This window comes from Lonchura striata, chromosome Z (assembly GCF_046129695.1).
Source record: "Lonchura striata isolate bLonStr1 chromosome Z, bLonStr1.mat, whole genome shotgun sequence".
Lineage (NCBI taxonomy): Eukaryota > Metazoa > Chordata > Aves > Passeriformes > Estrildidae > Lonchura > Lonchura striata.
In genome coordinates, this window is record NC_134642.1 from 79890790 (window position 1) to 79912010 (window position 21221).

The following is a 21221-nucleotide window of genomic DNA, read 5'->3' on the forward strand; positions in this document are numbered from 1 at the left end:
CTCCCGCTCAGAAACTGGCAAAACGCTGCGGCATGGCGGGCCGGCGCCCACCTCGGCGGGGGCTGTGCATCCCGGCCGGCCCCGCCGCACAGCGCCCGCGGACCGGGATGCGATTCTCCTGCCGGTCCCCCCGGGCCCCGTCCCGCCGCCGGCGCCGCTGAACCCGCCGCGCTCCCTCCGCCCCGGGCCGGCCCCCGAGGGCTCGCCGCGGCCGCCCGGCTCGGGGGGCGGATGGAGATCCATCCATCCCCGCCCCGCCGCGCTGGGGACCCCCCGCCTCCTCTCCAGGGCGGCGCGGGGGGAAGGAGGAGGAGGGGAGAGGGAGGGGAGAGCGAGGGAGGGAAGGAAATAAGTAAGGAAGGAGAGAAAGAGGGAGGGAGGCGAGGCGCAGCCTCCGCCTTGTCGCTCTGCGTTCTGCAGCCGGCGCGGAGGAAAGGACAGCCCCCGGCAGGCGTCCCGGCATGCTGAAAGTCACCATGCCCTCCTCATCCTCATCCTCATCCTCATCCTCCTCCTCCTCCTCCTCCTCCTCCTCCTCCTCCTCCTCTGGCTCCTCAGCCGCCAGCCGCCCCGGCTCCGCCGCGCCCGACTACTGGATCGATGGCTCCAACAAGGACACCCTGGCTCACTACTTCGAGCTGGAGTCCGAGCTGGGACGGTGAGGCGGCGCCGGGCCGGGCCGTGCCGGGCCGGGTGGGCGGGGGGCGGCGGGGCCGGGGGTCCCTGCCCGCGCCGCTGCGGCCGGAGCGGCAAAACTTTGGCGTGCGTGAGCGGCAGCGGGAGACCGCGGCTTTCGCCAGGGGCAGGCTTTCGAAGGAAAAATCCCAGCTCCCCGGCAGCCAAGCCGAGAAATCCCCGGGTGAAGGAATTTGGGGAGGAGGCATCTCTCCGCTCGGCGGATGCTGGCTCTTGGGCACGGTACCCGGGTGCTGCCGGTCCCCGAGCGCTGCCGGCTGCGCGGTGGGCATCGCTCCGGGAGCGCCGAGCGCCGCCTCGGTCGCGGCATCCCTTCGCACCAGACCTTCCGCCGCTCTCTCCATCAGCGGAACCTTGCGCTGACAAAACTCCCACCCGAGACAGGATTCCCTGAATAGGCCTCTGCAAGCAGGGTGCTTCCCATCGGGGTGCAGTGTAGGCGAGAGAGCTGCTATTCTTCATTCATTAATTTTTGCACTACTGTCCTGGTGATGGTCCTGCCCAGCAACTTAAAGGTCCCAAGTGTTTAGGTTCTTAAAAACTGAAGTCTGGTGTAAAAACGCAATATCCGATGTGCAATTTTTACCCTCTTAATGCATTTGTTAGTTCATGTTGAATTTATAGGTAAAAAACAATGTGCAAAAAAAGTGGAAAATTACAGTGTCTTTGAAGTTTACAGTACACGACTTAAGTGTGTAGGTCAGTAGGTAGCAAATAGCAGTTGTTAATTTTGCCAGAGCATTAGAACTCCTAAATAAATGTGGGAAATTTGCAGATAATAACATGGTTGCCTTGGTAGAATACTTTTTCCAGAAAGGACATGCAACAAAAGTTATTGTTACAAAGCATACCTGTGCTTTCTGTACCTTAATTGATAGGTGCAAGAAAAGTGGTAGAAATACAATATGGCATAATTCTTTACTTTCTGCCTAGGTCTTATGCATCTGCTGATACTTTTTTCCCCCCATTATTGCTACTATTCCTAGCCAGATTTAATAGGTATAGTTTTATGTATGCTTATCACATTTATATTTGACTTCACTGTACCCCTGTGCAGAAGCATAAAAATATAAAGCAGGTGTTGGTTGTGTGTCTAGAGTTGATCAAAAAAAAAGAAGAAAACAAATCAAAATGCTGGTGAATCACAATGGTTGATACCAACTCTGTCATCTGGATCAGTACTATTCTCTGGGGCCTGTCTAGAATCCTCCCACCATTTATAATAGTGACTGTGGGCTTTGCTTAAGTGTAATATGTAGTGGTGATACTCTTGGGTGTGTTGCATAACGGAGGGTTGTTAATACGTGAAATCACCAGTGTTTTGTTGGAAGAGTAAATACCTGTAAAAGTACTAGAGCAAAGATGAGAGGCAATGGATTTTTCTAACTTGCAAGGTAAGAGAGTAAATGCTAAAACACAAAAAAAATGTTTGAATAAGGAAGATAACCACACCCAGGCAGTGTAGAGATGTGAGCCATTAGGTCTGCACTGCTCCTGGGTAGAGCTAGGAAGTAACATTTAAAACAAAAACAATACAGGAGAAAACAACCATCCTAATCAAAGTTTAAGAGGTAGGGAAGGGACAAAAATACTTGGAGGGGTACATGCTTTGAGAGGAAATTTCTCTAATGGGTATAGTAATGAGATCTTGGTCCATAGTTTGCAAGGCCAGTTTTGAGATCTTTTCAGAGCCAACATCCATAGTATTGATCATTGTCTCAGAACCCCTCTGATAGGTAGGTATATCTTGGGAAATCTATAAGGGAGATCCAACAATCCCTCTTGGTGCCCAATAGTAATATAAAAGTGTATTGTTTTTTCTTGGTAACTCTCTCCACAAACTTTTAGTTTTGGATATGGTTTTAAGTATGTCTACGTTAAAAAATATTCATTACTTTGTTAGGTTAGTGGTGGGGAAAATGTGTCAGATGAGGCTGAATAATGTGGCTATGTGATGCCTTTAGATGCAGTAAATAAAGTAATATACTGAAATAACCAATGGAAAACATTGCTCTAAATTATCTTTAGCAAATACAGGTTTTGAAAGATGCCTTTTGGCAGACTTCAAAGACCTGCAATTGGACAGCTGTGGCCAAATATGGGAATTTCCATTTGGAAGGAGTGCTCCTTGTGCAAAGTATATCTGGCATATCCCTAAAATGTCTTACTCTGTAACTCTTGCTTGCATGACTAGCTAAGGAGTCATGGAAGAGGAAAATGATCCTTTAGAAAGAATGATAAATGCCTTTAAGCTTAGGTGGAAGTCAACAGTCATTTTTAAATAGTGGAGTTCCACAGGGAACATTGACATGTCTGTGCTGCTTAACATGCTCATAGATAGAGGGGCTGAAAATAAATATTTGCTGGTCTTTGTAAATTGTCAAGGGTTTAAAGGTTGTGTTACCTAAGAAGAAACTTACTCTACTGTTGGGGCATTTAAATGGCAGCTGAAATTTAGTTTGGCTAAATAAAATGTCATGGATGGAACATCTCATTAGAGGTGCTTCTTGGCTGGTTTTTTTTGGTTGTTTTTTTTTTTTTCTTTTCATGCAGGCTCTTTGGGGTATCTGTCAAAAAATGGGGCACCCAGTCAAAACTCAATGACAGGAGGGAGGTAAGGCCACTTTAGCACAGTGTATTGCAATTGCTGGCCTCTGGATACTATCTATGGATGCTAAAGGGTTGCATGGACTTAATGGGTAGCTAGGCAAGTTTGCATGCAGGAAATCCACTAAGAGTGATTAACATGAAGATGCTAACTATTGAACTGTAATTCTTGAGAATTTTGAGGGTATTCTCTGACAGTGTTAACAGGAGTTTGCTCTATTCTTACATTCTACTTGAGGCATCTCTGTTTGGCCACTGTTTGTACTTTGGGCTAGATAGGCCTTTATTCTCATTCTTTTATTCTGTTTTTATGTTGCACTGAAGCCCTGATTAGTTCACCTTCATCTTAGTACATTTTTACAAGGATTTTTGTCTATAAGTGGAGCTCAAAATACTGTAAATGTGAAATTTTGTGCTTTGCTTTTAAAAATGTCTCTTTTACAGGTTGTAATTGTTGATGTACAGTTTGGAATTTTGTTCTGAGTGTATTTTATCTAAAAGCTTATTTTCCACACTTCCTTGGTAAAAGATGTTGAAAATGTTGTACTCTAAACTTGTGCTTCCTTAAGGACTAAAACCCTTTGTTAGCCTTATATAACCCTTATATATCTTTTGGTACAGAGTTTCTGAATTCAAGGCTGGTCTAAATATGGTATTTGAGTGAAGAAGAAATTCAGTAATGATTTTTTTGATACTCAGCAATATTACAAAAAATGGAAATTTTCTTTGTTGGAATTTTACTTGGCAGACACCGTCTTTGCCTAAATAACTACATAACTCTGAGTTCAAACTGTCTAATGTTACTATTGTAGGCAGATTGCAAATCTATTAAATGGTCAAAAACAGATAAAAGCATTTCCAATCAAATAGTTTGGGCTTGCTTTCTTCCAAGGTTACCTTTCCCTTCATGGTCAGTCTTTTAGCTGTGATCCTTGCTGAAGACAGACTGAAAGGCTTTCAGTTCTTGGCAACTTATCTTGGGCTGACAGTGTGAACTGAATCATAGGTGGTTTATATCCTTGAGTTTTTAGCACAGAGAAAGTTTCAATCTAATGTACAGTTTGAACCCCAGATTTCCATGTGCGGAATGACGGTTTATTCTGCCAATCCTATTTATGAAAGCTGTCATCCTAACATGTATTTTTGTAATGGCAGTAATAGATGAAATCAGCTAACTGCTTTGTTAGCTGATTTAAGCTAACAAAGCAAAAACTTCTTTGTCAAGCTGATGAAAGTATTATTTTATAAAAATGGATTGGTTTTGCACTTGATGCTTGGAAGTTCAAACAGTTTTTCTTTGAAAGCATGCCAATTATTTTACCATCCATCCCTTCATTAAAAAAAAATGTTACTTTTTCTGTTAATCTCAAGAGTAATTTATTTTACAGCCTTTTTGCCCTGTTTATTTTGAGAAATAATTTTCTCAGTATGCTTTAGGGTGCATTTAAATTATGTCTGTCCCTCCTTCATAACACTCACTCATTTGCTTGTGAATTTTTTTTTTAGTGGACCTGAGGATTTTTCAAAGTGATGCAGGGATGCAACTGATAGACAGCACATGTCTGTGCTGCTAGCTGTCTGAATGTGAGAGTGTGGAGTCCTTTTAGGAATCATGATGAGAATTATCATTGAGCAGAAATTGCCTGTGTAGACGTGCCTGTGCCACAAATTGTAACTTGCTTGTTACCCTCACACCTTCAGACAAGCAGGAAGAATTTTCCCTCAGACAGTTCCTGCCCATAGGGAAAGTTGTTGAAGAGGTGGGTCTGAGGATTCGTTTGGGAACCTTCTTGTGGTTGGACCTTGCTTTGAGGGAGGAGGATAGGAGAAACCAGAACTTGTAGTGAATAGCCCAGGCTTTGGCAACTAAAATTCTTTACTCAGTGCAAGGCGTGATTTTTTTCCCAGTTTTGTCTGGTTCAGTTCAACAACTGGTTGATTTCGAAGTAAAAAACTGTGTTGAAAAGCCAATGAACGAAAATTTACTATTCCATAAATAATACCTAAAATGAATAGGTGATCAGTTCTGTGTAAATTTAAAAGCTTTCTCATACTTAAAAAAAGAGATATTAATAATGAAAAATTATAATAGAGAATAGTTATTTCTTGCCGTTCAAGGTTGTTTTTTTTTCTCTCAGCCACTATGCATTTATGTCACTGGTTCAGATAATGTTTTCTAATTTGAAAAATTATATTTCTAGTGGAGAAAATGAATAGCTCTTGAAGTAAGTACTCTTAACAATATTGAAAAAGTTTTATACAAGATTGGTTTAAGGAGTGACAATCATATAATTTGTGTTAATACAAGAATTGTCATGCTTGAAAAACATCACATTTAACTGCAAGAGGTAAGATGTAACAAAAAGTCATTCTTTTAGCATATTACAGAAAGAATCATAGAATATCTTCAACTGGAAGGGACCTACCAGCATTATCAAAGTTCAAGTCTTGCTGAAGAGAGAAAATCTGAAATCAAATAAGTAGTTCCAAGATCAGTTGAAAGAGAGTGGTTGTGGAATAAGCCTGTGTGATTCTGGGTAGAGGGCAGATAAATTTACTGAAGTTCTGTGGTATCAGAAGCATATCGTGTTCATTCCACTAAGCATCTTTTTGTGTGTGCAAGTGTGCACACTGTTGTGTAAGGGATTGTAATGGGCACAGTTTCATAGGCAGATTCTTCCAGTAAGAGATGTTTAAATGTTTGCTCACATAGTAAATAGCCACATTTTAACAGACCAATCAGTTATGAAAAAAGTAATTGAAAAAATACTTAGCAGTTTGCAGTAGCCTGTGCCCCATCTGTGAAAGTTCAAGTGCTTTCTAGAAAGGGGTAGCTGTCCTCTTCAGTCACGAAGATCAAATAAGTTTTATTTTTCTGAATATTTTCTGAGAAGTTCAATAAGCAAATTTTTAAAAATAGCAGTTCCCAGCCCTTAGTTTGTTTAAAATGTAACAAATTGAGCCGTCTTTATTGCAGTAGATGAGAACAATTCTTCTGTGGTCTTCTGCTATCCACAGTATTGACTGGGCTTCAAGAAAGCAATCTTCTGACCTGCACATTGTGTGGAAAACCTTCAGAAGTTTGAATATTATTTTCATCTATATATATGCAATTTGGATGAGCCATTAGTAGGAGTTCCCACTGTATAACAGTAAAGAGCATGTACTTCCTTGTGCTTTCAAAATGAAGTAGAATTTAAACATAGAAACTTGCATATTTATTTGCTCTTTGCTTCTTTACATAGGCATTCTTATCGTACTTCCTCTGTTTGCAAGAAGCAAGTCTTTATTATCTAAACAATCAGTAATTTCATGAATTCTTTTTCCAGTACAGAGATGATAATTCTCAGAAAGGGAAACTATTTATTTCTAAATGTTGGTGATTGGTTTGTCTAATGTCTTTTCTAATATTTATAATTTCTGTACCTCTTCCATTAAAAAAAAAAGGGGCAAGAATGATGCATTTTACAATTATTCACTGATATACTGGAATTGCTCTTACATTTTGGTGTTAGTGATGCATTATTTGGCCTTGTATTGTCAATGTCATTACTATCATTGGATACTCTCTGTTAAAACACACACCTGGACACCTCTGATGGACACCTCTGTTGGGGTCCAATCAATATTTGCTTCTGTGGCCCCGTGAATATATTGACAAGGTGTTATTTTGCTCCTTGCAAAGTAATTCTAAATTAGGAGACCATATAACAATATGACTTTGCAAGTGACCATTCAATGTGTAGAAACTAAAGATTTTGAATTTGAATTTGATCTTCAGGGAATGAGAGGATCTACCAAAGTGGGTTTGGTTCAGACACGAGTAATGGCTTGAACAACATGGTGCTGTAGGTTAAAAGTTCGCCTTCTTTCATTTATGTGGTTATCTGTGCTAGAGATAAAGGACCATAAAATGTAACAGAGAAGGAAATGGGAGCCCTCTTGAGGAACAAAACTAATCATAAAACATGCTGCCCTTTGACAGTGTACTATCTATATACCATGGGTTCTTTGTGAGGGATAATGTAAAAGCAAGTTCAAGAGTCATAATTCACAGCCCTAAAAACAAAACACTAAATTTTATGCCCTTCAACAAATGTATAGTCCGTGTTCCAATGCATACCTTGCTGTGAGCATCCATATGCCACAGATAAGATGCCAGAACTCTAACTTTATCTCAGAACTGATGTCATCTCCACAGTCCTTTTCCCCAGACCCTCCTCACATGTGGTGCATCTCTCCTCTGGCCTGTCTCCAGGCATTGTGAAGGAAAACCAAAAACAACTTGCTTAGATTTAAGGAATAGCTGTCAATTCTAAAACAGGGTCATGTATGTGTTCCTCTTCATACCTTTCCCCACAATAATTTTCCCTTCTTGCAAATATTCATATTTTCCTCTCCATTGAGATGATTATGAACACACCAATATGTTTACTTATTTTCAGTCTTTTGAACTCAGAAGCATATCCATGTCTACTAGGTTCACTGCCTTTGGGTGCTGATATTGCATCTTAATATAGTCAATTTAGTGTGATTTCATTAATAAAGACAACCCTGATTGCACCACAGACTTTAGCAGAATTGAATGCAAATTTAAAAATTCAACAAATGTCTTGTTTTTAATCTTTTTGTATTGAGGTGTCTGGGAGGGACAGTCAATCAGATCAGCTGCCACTGGTATTATCTTCAAGTACTTCTTAAATAATGTTCATATCGATTTTCTCTAAATAGTCCTTGTTAACAGAGTCACACTGACAGTTCCAAAGGATGTGGTCTGTGATTTTATTTTGTACTTAGCTGTAAAAAAACTAAACACACCATGTTGAAGTGATTGGAGTTCTGCACCCTCCTATGGAAGGCTGGACATAAATTATGCAGTTTTCACTTGATAATAAGATCTTCATCTATTATGTTTTTTGGTGATTAGTTGTTTGAATTTTATTCAAACTTAAGGAGATATCTCTTTCAGATTCTCCCTAAATACAGGACAGTGTTTGCTGTTTTCTGACATATTAGGTGTCCTGCACCAGCCTAAAGCTGTGGATCAAGAAGAGTATTTCAAGAGCATGCTTTGGACCAGAAAAAATTCAATGCTTTTGACACACTTTGATTGTTTTATATTAATGTGGTAGATTTTTGCAGAGAAAATTGATGTTTTGGCAAGGCTTATAAGGCCCTGAGGGAGTCTGCCATGGATGAGTACAGATTTTTTAAAAATATATTTTTTTAACCTATTGACATATTTTCTAGCTTAATGAACCACAGTTCTGATCTAATGTACAGTGCTTTACAGATGTTTGGGGTTTTGTCTTGCTGATGGAGAATGTGTTTGTCAGCTTCCTGTGTTGTGCAATAATTTTTTGTTAAAACTGAATGCAACACATACTGAGAACTCTGACATGATTATCATAATCTATGCTCAGAGAGCTGTAAGATACAAATACCTGAATGTTTTGAGTGATCCTTCTCTCTACATTCTCTTTAAACCCTCATGATTTTCTGGGTGACTAGCTTAGTAAAATTAAATATGAAATGGTTGAAATCTGATTTTATAATGTGAATCAACACTTTAAGGTGTAGGTATTGATGACCCCTTAGAAAAGGACTTATGACATTGTTTAATGACTTTAGGCTTCAAGTGATCAGAGGAAAAAACCTAATAAAGACGGGGTTTTTCCCTTCTCCCTCTCACCCTTCTGGTTTTTCTGGAGATCCTTTGCAGCTTTTAAATGGGAGCTGCAAATGCTTGTGGAGCACTGTTCAGTGGTCTGCTATCTAACTGTCAGAGGATTAACTTGAGTTGAAAGAGGAGGCAAATTCTAGTCTTAAAAAAATGCTACTAGAACAAAAAGTAACTGATATATTGGAGCAACACATATGACATTGAAAAAGCAATAATGCATTCATTTTGTTTGGTGCAGGGAGGAGAAAGACTGGTATCTTGTTCTCCCTTCACAGCATTTTAATCCAAGAATGTCATAATTGTAAACAAGAACAAAGTTTAGTAGTTAAAATTAGCAACTGATGAATCTTAAGGAAGATCAGTAATCAATTCCAAATGGGGTCAATATGTAGTGGAAAATCTGCAATGAAAGATACCCTAAAATTCACACGCATGTTTTTCTTCTCTGTCTCCTAGGAGTGAAACCCATCTCCATCTCTGTATTACCTTCATAATAAATATGCACATAAATTATTTTTTGAGTTTAAATTAAAATCCCATCTCTCTTCATAATTTATAAGCATTTAAAAGTAGGTGGAGCAGGAGTAAAATTAAATGAAAAGAGCAGTTTTATTCATTACTGTTCAGAGAATTGATTTGATTGACAGTAGCATAAAGAGAATTTTCTTTTCAGAGAAACATTAATTTCAAATGAGAAAAAAAACCTTGGTCACCTTCTCCTTAGCACAATGGTATCATTTTTGTCATTTGAATATTCAGGTTGTCTAGGTATAGTACACTAGCTCATGTTAATGTACAATGATTTCAAATGGTTTGATCCATACTAGGCTATTTTTATTGTTCATGCTACACTTATGTAGTGGAAGAAAAAACCAAAATATTTTAACCTCTTCATATTTTTCATGCATGACTACAGGAAAGATGAAATGTCATTTGTGATGGAAAGATCATATTATATGTATTTCCCTTGCAAATGACTGTCTAAATTAGGGCTGGTGAAATGTATTCTTCACATAAATAGCCCTCCAAATCTTACTGTCTTTCTCTTGTCAGTCTCTATGCTGTGAGCTGGTTATGTTTGCTACTTGGGAATTAACACAATAAATATATGCCAGATAGGCTAAGTAGTTTGCCATGGTGTTTATTATGAATCATGTGTCTTAACTGTATCAAATACCTCGTAATACCATTTTACTGTGTTTTGCTCTAAGTCACAGCTAAGATAGAATAATAATGATTAACAAGATGTGTTAGTCACCCACAATGGCATGTAGCCATTAGCAGACCATATGTAATTCTTTGGAGCCATACCTGCTAAAGCTTGTTTTATCCACATATTCTTATCTTTTCAATAGTTAATTGTCATATTTGAGGACTCTGGATTTTTCATCGCATGATAAATTTCAATATTTTGGCATTTCTCTTTGTTTTGAGTTAGAATGAGTAATTGAAGACTTACACATTGTGGATAAGGGACAGTTTCACTCCATGGAATTATTCAATAATTTTGAATTAAAATTTACAAATCTTTTCACATTTTCTGATTTGTGTTCATTAAAGACATTCTTCACTCAAAGTAACCAGATTGCAAATGTGAAGTAAGTTAATATCTTGTGTGATGGTGCCTTGTGAGAGTTCTGATTCAGGGCACTCTTAACTGTTTTTATCTTGTGTCTTTGGTTCTTGCTTGGACTGTGTTCTACAAGCTACACCAAAAGTGGTGTAGTTTTCATATGATTTATTTCCCTGCTGGAACATAGAGAGGTTACAGGAGCTGTGTTTGTATATTGCCTCCAGTTACAAAATTCTCAGACTTTTCTAATAAGAACAATAAACATTATTGAATGGGATGGCATGAGGTCACATTTGCCTTTTTTACAACTCGTGTCTTGGTGGCTTATAGCTGTCTGGTTGTTTGTTGCCCAAACTGCATGTTTTCCATTTCCCTTCTCTGTTTGCAATTGATGAGATTTTACAGTGGCCTTCTTGTTATTTGCCTGTACTTTGTGACTGTGCAGTTAATGCAGCTAAATTTTATCCCATTTCTCTTGATCCTATCCCCCAGGTAGTATGTACAGACTTTTTCTTTCTGGTATTATAGCTCTCTGATGCACTCCCAAAGTCTCCCCACCTTTATAATCAGTAAATTGAATCAGCATACTCCAAAGTTTATGCCAAAAGAGATAATTCAAATTTTAAATAAGATGTAGAATCAACCAAAGGCACAGTGCTCAAACATGCATGTCAGATGAAAGCAAAAACATGGAAGTAATGTACAATGTGTTTCTGGCAAGTTTTGATGAAGGTTAGATGCAAAGGCAAAGAGGCTAACACAGAAAAAAATCCTAAAAGCAAATGGCTAATAAAATTGTTCCCCTCTATACTATTATTCCACTCCAACTGAAACTGAAACAAATCAGAATTCTTGCAGTAATGCCTGTACCAAGGATGAATCTCTTTTATTTTCCTTTGGTGATTCCTGGCTCCTTTAGCTAAGGAGCTATTCTCACCTTCCCTATCCCCAGCTCCCAGTGCTTTCTCTAGAAAGAAAAAGCACACAAATGCACTCTCAACCATCTTTTCTCAAAGAGGAAGAAATTATCTCCACGTATTTAATGGGCACAACTTCAGAAGCTGCAAAATTGGTCATTCTGCATCTGTCTTCTTGTGGTGGGTGCCAAATAATATAATTGGTGTGCTAGTCAGGAAGCTGACAGAAATCTTGATGTTTCAGTAAATTAGATTTTAATACACAGATAAGTATAATCCTCCTCCTGTTTTTGAAATGTGGATTAAGTGTGTATAAATGTACTGACTCCTGAATGTGGATGGACTCATCTCCAGTAAGTCTGTCAAACAAAACAGAATATTTTTACATGCATTTGAACATTATGTGGGTCTGTGAGTTATCTGGGACCTGATAGGTCCTAACTTTTTATCCAACCAGCATAATAATTGCAGTTGTGAAAAGTGACAACAACATTGACATAAAATGCTTGCATTCATATGTGTTAAGAAAAATCCCTTTTAAATTTACATGCAAACATTTCATCTGAAAATATACTGTAGAGGAATTGTGTTTATTTACTCCCAGGTGGTTGGTTATGGTAGTTCTTCAGCAGAGAATCACATCTGTGAGTTAGAATAATTCACTTAAATTTAAGGACTCCTTGTGCATGCCAAGGAGAAAAGAACTACCTTGACCATGATTACAGTATGATTACAATAAAAATTTTAATTTAGAAGAAATTCTGTAACCATCTGTACTTCTGTAATAACCTAAGTATGAGCAAGACAGATGAGAATTATGCCTAAAATTGTTATGTAACAGTTTTGCAGAATACACTGTACGACATGGTTGCTTTTGTTACCAGGAGCTGACTCGATGACTCAGGACAGTTCTCAGTTATCTTCAGAATAACTGCATTGATTTCCAGTGTCCTCTTGTTGGCAGCAGTAAGTTCAGTATTGATCTGTTGACACCACCAAAGGATCAGCCAGATTCTCCCAGTCACTTTCTTATCTCAAATTGAAATCAAAATGTCTTTGGGGACCGATGTACTCTCCTACATCCTTAATGCCTGGCTAGTGGAAAAGATACCTGAACTGCAATTGTTGCTCTCAGAGATGGGTATGCAGTGCACTGGGTATGCGTGTTTTAGTGTTTAAAGGAAACTTAAATTTGCCTTTCAGAAAGAATTGACTCTAATGATACCATGAATGTGCTTTTCCATTTTGCTTTTGTGAATACACCTCGTTTGGAAACACTCAGTATTTGTTTCCATATGTTGAACGTTCAGCCATTTCCATACATTGAACATTCAGCCATTTCAGTCTACTGAAATGCCCAGAGCAGCCCCTCAGCCTCCAGAAATCTGAAGCTAGATCTGAACCTTCAGCTCTGTCCCTTATACCAGAATAATCATGTAAATTTGCATGCAGTGATTGAGAGGTAATACAGAATCAGAGAATGGATGGATTTGGCAGAGATTTATTAAGATCATCCAGTCCAACCTCCCTGCTTAAAAAAGTTAGTTAAAGAAGGCTTCCCAGCAGTGTGTCCAGCAGACTTTGAATGGATGGAGATAAACCAGGGGAAATATTCACCCAGTGAAATTATACATGGGCTAACATTTAATACCTCTTAACAGTTGTTGGGGTTTGGGTTGCCTTTTTTTTTTTCTTAGTCAAGGGCTTGACTTGTGTAATTTTTGACTATATATCAAGATGTCTTTTCTTGTGATAATAGGACAATTATTTTGTTTAATATTGGAAATTAGGGTTGTGTGCAATAACTTAGTATTTATTTACAGGGAATTTTCTCTGTCATTTAATACCCCATAACTGAATCTCAGTACACACCTGTTGTGGCTGGGCACTGACTTATTATGGAGAAATTAGATTATAATAAATTCCCAACCAGCTATTTTCACCTCATTTCTCATTTTAGCTCCCTGGGTAGCAGACACCAGCTCTGGTCAGTTAGACTTATTGATGACCTCTCTGCACTGTGAAAACTGAACTTTTATTTCTTCCCTGTTTTGTACCTCTTAGCCAACTACTAATTCATTGGTGCTTTCTGTGGTTTCTTCAAGTACCTGTTTTGAGGGACCTTGTCAAGTAAGTTCTGAAAACCCAGCTATCAAAATCAAACCTGCTTTATATTCAAAATCTTGCTGAATCTTTCAGAGAAGGTCTGTGGTTCTGACACATAGCTTCTCTTTACAGAAACCACGAGTTCTTTCTTCCCCAGGCTCATTTATGTATTCACATATCAACAGTTCATTTTCTTAGAGCTTTAAATTATTTCAGCCATATAGAGCAACAGTAGAGTCCTTCAGTTCCCTCTGATTAACAGTTGACACAATTGTTGTCACATTTGTTCTGTTTCAGTCTAAAATGGCTAGGTCAGTGTTGTACAAGAGTTTAGATACCACTTTAATTTAAGCTATTTCATCTATGAGCTCAAGTTAATCAATTAACTAGGTCTCATCCACTATCCATAATGTGCTATTGGTAATTTTATCTGTTTTTCCCATGTTTTTTGCCTCTTCACTCTCTCTATGTGAGCTTTGAAGACCTTTACTTTCTTCGGTCTCTCTTCTGAGTAAAGAAAGATTCTAACATTGGAAAACATCAGATTTATCATAGTCTGTTCAGTAGACACAAAATCTTTACAGAATTAAAACTTAATAATTATGATGCAGCCACTTAGTAGTGTATTATGGCCATTCTGTGCTTTCTGAAGAGACCACCTTCAACACAGAATGTTTTCCATTTGGTGAAAAACAGGTAAGATGTTACTGTCCTGTCATTTGACTGTACCTGCCCATTAAGAGTAGATCTTAGGGAAACTGCAGAAGCTGCCGTTCATCCTTGCAAGGTTTCATGCCACACCTTCCTTTTACTGTGCCTTAGCACAGTTTAGGTAAGATGAAGGTCTTCATGTATTTTCCTTATTTTTTATCTTTGTCCACATGGTGTTAGCCCCTTTAAGTCCAGAAAAGGAGAAATGTGCATGACTAAATATAAGCAAAAAATTAGTTAAATTATTCTAAATCCCCATGCAGTGCCAAATCCCTTCATTTTTCTCTTTGATGACTCTACAAGGGACAGAAAATTTTGGGAAGCTGAAGGATAGAAGTTGAGTTCCAGCCTGAGGCAGATAGAGAAAATTTATCTTGTGTTATAGGCATATTTTTTGGTATAGAGATTGTGAAATAATATTATGAGTCTTGCATCAATTTACTCTTTTTCAGGGCTTCTGGAATTTATTTATGTAACAATGGGGTTTTTTTATAGCTTGTAAGAGAAATACATGTGGCTGGAATAGGCTGGAAGATATATTTTCCTTATTGGACAGTGAAATATGTGCCTAAATGACTGCCATTTAGCCTGACAAGGCTATGTAATGGTGTTTCAATAGCTACTAATCAATAATCTGAATGATGGCTCCTTGTTTGGTTAGTCCTTTTTTGTCATCTTCCATTGTCTCTTTATTCATCTGTGACCTTACATTACAGCATCAGTTTTGTTGTAGAAAAACTCCATTTTGTTTAACTGCTAGGAGGTAAAACATTTGACTGAAACTAATCACTCTTATCATTTTCCCTGAAGCAATGAAGTGTTGTTGTGAATGCTCTATAATTCATGTAGCTGCTGTGAATTCAAATGTGTGCACACATGTGTAGGTGCAACATTGGATGATGAGAGGGTAAGTGGCAAGCTTTTAATGTGTAGCAACTTTTATGATTACTTTTGATGTCGGATGAATGGGAGCCACTAAAGAGGGAACCCAGACAGAATTAAATGAGTGGTAAGTATTTAGAAGAGTAATTAACCTTTATTTTTTTTGGAAGTGTTCTCTCTTCTATCAGTGATGAACAACTCGGCATTCCAAATTTATATTTAAAATTCTCTCCAAAGATGGTGGAAAGCTGTTGGTCATAATAGTTCTTGAGGCTCAATAGAGATGATAAAATGCATGCATCAAATAATGGAATTATTTAGGATGGAAAAAACCCTTAATATGATCCAACCATAAACCTGATGATGCAACATTCACCACCAAACCATGACCTCAAGAACTGTGTCTCAATGTCTTTGAAACACCACGTGGCTGACCATTTCTCTTTACATTCTGGGGAATTCATTCTGCTTCATATCTCTGTCTTCCAGCTCAGGGGGCTGGGTACACCAAGGAAACTCATCTGGTGTGGTGCCAGTGCTCTTGGCCACAGGGGCACTTTGGCTGCACAGGTTTCTTCTGCACCTCATCAGGTGAAGAAGTCTGAAACAGTGTTAAGCTCCAGCAGCTGTGCAGAGCAGCCTTTCTCTCCTATGCTTCCCCTTACCTGAGATGCTCCAAGCATTCAAAATTTCTGAGGCACTTGTGGTGTCATTTCCCATAGAGGTGCTTAGAAGTAATGTTTTGAACCTGCTCTTTCTTTTATGCTGACTCCACATCTCTTATTCTCAAATGGTCAAACTTCTGCCAGCGGAAGCTCCTGCCGTCATTATGGCTCAGAAATGTCTAGTTGTGGTTACAGCTTTCTTGTCAATTTCTAATTTTCTCCAGCTAAACTCTCTTTTTGTGCATCTTCTTGGGGGTCACCCTTCTGATAACATGACACAGGATAAAAATCCTCCTTTCTTCCCCTGTTGCCACACTGTGCTGCTGTGAGTAGTGGAAAGAGGAGAGCCAAGTGAGAATATTCTTCCTTGCTTTTAGGTTTTTCAAAGAAAATGCAGAAGGCTGTTATCCCTGATTTGACCTTTCCCACAGTCTTGATTTGTGTTAGAATTTGTGTTGATTTGTGTTTCTGGTGCTGGGAAATAACAACGTTTAACCTGATCCGTCAGTCATTCAAAAATGAACATTTTCATGGACTCTGAAAGAAGTGTTATTCATCTCAAATGAACTGGCCTCAAAATTGAAGAGAAGACTAGAGAATGAAATTAGCATTATGATGCACAGAAACTGTTGATTTATTGTGGGGTCAGACTTCATTTAGGGTTCTGCCTTGAACTGGGAATCCTATGAGGATTTGCCCTGCCATGTTGAGATTCAATGATCAATGATTCCCATTCATTCCCTGTCAATGATTCCCATTCAAGCTCCAATATAAAATACATGCTGCGATCCTGCCTTTCTTTCATAAAATTCTCATGTTCCAGACTCTCTACCGAAGTAGTTTAAACTACCTTGAAAGATAAAATGAAGTGTGAAAATTATTGGTTGGTTGTGAAGACTTTTGCCTCTGGTTTTCATAGGATTAGACTCTGAGGAGGTTGGCACAGGTGTTCACTGATTTTACACCAGCACCACCCTAACTTTCCCCATTTCCAATTGTGAGCCAAATCTACTACTGAAATCAGTATTTTCTGACTTTCAAGTCTGAAAATCTGCAAACAGGTCAGTGTTCTTTCACCACCATACAAAGTGGTTTTCAGCTTAGACTGCCATTACAGTCACTGTGAAACAAAGCTGATTTGTTTTCCACCTGTAGTCTATTTAACATAAAACCTGATTTCTTCAAAAATGACAAAAGGGAATCTTTTACTGTAGAGCATTTTTTTGTTAACATTGAAGAAATTTTGCCCATAATAACATGAGCAAATCTTGGTACAGAGCAAAAATAATGGGAAACATGCTTTCATATGACATAAATTTCCCTAAAATTTCAGAAATTCAGCTTTAAAAACTGTCTGCAGTCTGGGTTTTTTACTTCACTGACTGATGGTGAGAAAGGAATCGTTACTTCGAAAACTGTCTTCAATTCATTCAAGTGATTGCTTGGGTAGGCACAGTTATTCTTGTTAAATGCAGATACTTATGTGGAAGTCAGAGTACTTGGAAAACAGACTGCATCATCTGCCTGCTGCTCTGCAGTAAATCCTTTGCTCACCACTTCTGCAAGTAAGAATTTTGTTGTACCATCTGCGTGCTTAAATGATGGTGAATGATTCAAGTATGGTGATGCTTCTTTCTGTGTAGTGGTCCTATTGTTCTCTTCCTTCTACTTAGCAGATTTCTTGTAGAGGAATGTTATTTGTTTCTGCTGCTCAACACCAAGAGAGTTATATGGGGAGCCTCAATAATGGTGGTCCTGAAAGGTATTTGGAGACTTGTCAGGCACCTCTTTTGTTTGGATATGCTCTTCTGTCTGTTCCCTTCAGCTATGGGCTCCAGGGCCCTGGGTAACTGAGGAAACAGGGACCTCAGTAGAAGGTGTTTCTGCCCCTCCTCAGGTGTTCTTTCTGTGTCCTTGCAGCAGTTCTGGCCCCATTATGCAGCCTGCACTCACAACCAAAAGAGAATGGGTGATGGGTTCCACTCGGAGCCTCATCCAGGATTATGCTGTGCCTCACCTCTTGGGAATGATTGGGCTGGAAATGAGAATATACCATGCATGACAAGTGGTACAAACACCACTGCAAACTCACTTGTTTTATTTCGTTAGTATTCCAAAAGGTCCTTCTGAGTTTCAATCATTTTAGTTTTACCAAGACTGAAGTAGTTGCAGAACTAAAATTTCAGTAGTGTTAAGATGAAAGATTCCTGTGCTCTACTTAAAAAGCTTCACCAGGTGACTTTTAATGAGTTAGTCAGTGGAGAGTTTCTGCAGTCTACTGATGTTTGCATAGGCTGGCAAAGAGAGAGAGAGTCTGTCATTGCCTGTGTCAGCATCATTCTGTGGGTCTGACTGCAGGCTGCCTGAGGACTTCAGACACACACATGCATTAAGAGACGTCAGCTTCCTGTGTATGTAATATCTACTTAGTTTTCACAACAAATTATTGCACTGATCAGCCAAGGCTGGGACTTTTTCAAGGCCCTTGAGTAAATTGGGGGATTTAAAAGCAATGGAAGTCCTGGTATAGCCTTACTGACAGAAAAGCAGCAGCCTCAGGTAGAATGATGGAAGGAAAACCTATTATGCTGAAGGATAACAGGTTTTGGGGATTTTTTGCTGATACATTAATTGTAATTTATAATTACATTAACTTGAATAATTTCTTTTGAGGGAAACTGCAACATGCATATGGACATGCTCTGTAAAATATTTTTTATCATTCTTTGATAAAATATTGTAAATCCAATACATCAGGGGTGGTTCATGCTATTGTTAATGTTATTGTTTAAGATCTTATGGTTTAAAGAACTTAAATGTTGTGCTTAGGTGTGGTTATTCTTTCTACTTCAGGCCTGTAAGATTGGGCTACCTTACCATCTTAGGGTAGTTTTCAGTGTGAGACAGTGTTCACATAGGTTTTATACCAAAAACTGCAGGATTTTAAAGTAGCTCTGAAATCTGTAGTCAATTTCTCTCTGCTGTCTTTTATGCTATTATTTGGATTTCTTCCTAGAAGTTGTGCTCCATTGTTGGAAGTATTTCCAGATGTTTCCATGGGGTACTTGCTTTGTGTGATTGCTGTCTCTAAGATAGTGTTTGCATGTACTCAGATCTTTATAACATTGTCCCTTAGCTCTTTAACAATATTTTCTAGGAGTCACCAATGTATATTTATAGATATTTATGAGCAAAAGCTGAAGTAATAAACTGTGTCATCAGACATGTATGCAGGTCTTTTTGAAGACAGGGGTTTTGCAGAAGAATAAGCATTTGGATTTAATCAAATGGAAATCAAGACTGACTGCTAGAAACTATACTTTATTGCATATAATTGAGAATAATGATTTTTGCTTGTGTATTAAATTCTTCTGTGCTGTGACTACCATAGCTCAACAGTCTTCTTTTACAAAACCTTATAGTGTGACCACTATAAGCTCTGTTCTTTGAAAACACAAACAACCCATCTCTTCATCTTCAGGGAGAAAATACTTTATTTTTCCTTTATATTGAAGTCTTCAATTTTCTTTTCAGAATTACTTCAGACATCATTATTAAACTATATCTAGCAGTCTTCATTGCTACCCTTGCCAAATGCTTGCATGAAAAGCAGCAAAAGCCCATTGCTCTACACTGGAAAGACTAAAAAATACAATTTTTAAAGAATGGAAAGTAATTGAGGGCACTCCAGAGTGCCATGACCAGCTCAGAGTACGCTAGCATATAGCATCAAGTGTAGCAGTAATTTGCAGGAAACTGTCAAGACAAAGGTAAATATATATATATATATGTATATTTGTATGAAAAAACAGAGGCTCTGTTCAGCTGTCTCCAGACTTGCAAAGATTCAGCTCCATGTTGAATAGATTATGGGGATGTGGAGAGGCTTTATTGGATGAATTGACTTCATCTGGATATTCACTTTCCATGAGGGAGGTATTTGTTTCTTTAAAGTTAGTTGGGACTGGGTCTTTCTGACTAGTTATTTGGATTGTCCAGATCTATTTTAATTCTTGTGTGCTCTCAAGCATACATTCCCACATTCGGAGTGTCTGCATTGAAAAAAACAGCTGATTTTTTACTTTCTAAAGCAATTGTGACCTGTCTATTAATGACATTTATGGTAATCCATGAGAGCACCAAGCAGCATCAAACACAGGAGCAGACGCAGGACAGTTGATACATCTGTCCATTTGAATAAATTGCAACTACTTTTAATTCTCAGATAATTTATAACTGTTATTTCAGTGTGTCTACCCAAAGTTTCACTGACCTTGTAGTGTTTTGTCCCAGACTGTCTCTCTGTTATTTCTGAGAAGGGTGTGTGAGACAATATCACAAGCTGCATAGGGGTGAAATTGTTTTGGCATCTGCTGCCTCCACTTGTAATGAGGCCTATTACAGGGGAGGGAAAAAAAAATGTTTGATAATGAATTGCTCTTGAAAAATGAAACTTTCTTGTCAGTCATTTCATCATTCTCTGGTGCTGACAAATACTTTTCATAAGGTTTGTCTTTTTTTTGCCCCTGGTATTTCACCAGTGCTTATAATGTTTTTTCTTTAAAAGACAGTGGCAGTTCGGCTTTCTTATAATTTTCTCAGTCGTCTAATAGTTTCTCACTCATTTTCCCTGAGTTAAAAAACAGCCACTTGTGGCTTTGAAATGTCTTCAGATCATGCTTTTAATATTCTGAGAAAAAACTAATGAAGGCAAGCAATTTTGATAACATATAATTTATCTCTCCCTAGAGTTTAGCTACTACAAAATTGTTAAATTCTTCTGCTCACCTGAAAAACTGACCATTTAGTGGAAGACAGGGATTAAACTTAAGCCTTGCAGAGACTTTATGACTGTTTTTTTTCCCCTCTGGACTAAGTAGCTGCTTAACAATGCTCCTGGTCTTTCTTGTAATTCTCCCTTGCCTTTGACCCTTCATGTTTGGCCTTGTTTTTCAGACGTGCCCTGAGCAAGCCTTTGTTTTCTTTTACTATTGTCATAAGCGATATGACCAATTTTATTTTGGAGAGATGTTTTTTTGTTGTTTTGATAGGTTTTTTTCCCTGTTCTGCTTTTTCCTCACTGTGGCTGAGGGAAATAACAGTTTGCTATGCTGGTCTTTTATTATGCTTACCTCTCCCTGACTTGCATTGGAGACTGGTTTGCACTGCTGCTTGTTGCTGTGTTTTCTGCATACTTTCCTGGATGCTCTTGCCTTAAACTGTCTCTGATCCAGATTCCTGGTTTTGAGTTTGACTTCAAAACAGCAAATCAATATTCAGCTAGTTATCTATTACACCCTGTACCCTATGACTACATAACTGTTTCCTATGATTTTTCAAAACCATTTCAGCACTGTACAAATATAGGTTATACAAAACTG

General features: G+C 38.5%; 1 protein-coding gene across 1 annotated transcript in view; it reads left to right on the top strand.

Annotated features, from left to right (window-relative positions):
* Positions 1-326: 326 nt before the first annotated feature.
* Positions 327-21221, top strand: part of CAMK4 (calcium/calmodulin dependent protein kinase IV) — a 136459-nt gene continuing 115564 nt past the window's right edge. Inside the window, exon 1 of the mRNA XM_021524787.3 lies at positions 327-658. Within this exon, the coding sequence (XP_021380462.1) occupies positions 462-658 (197 nt within the window). The 5' untranslated portion in view covers positions 327-461. The remainder of the gene's footprint in view (positions 659-21221) is intronic.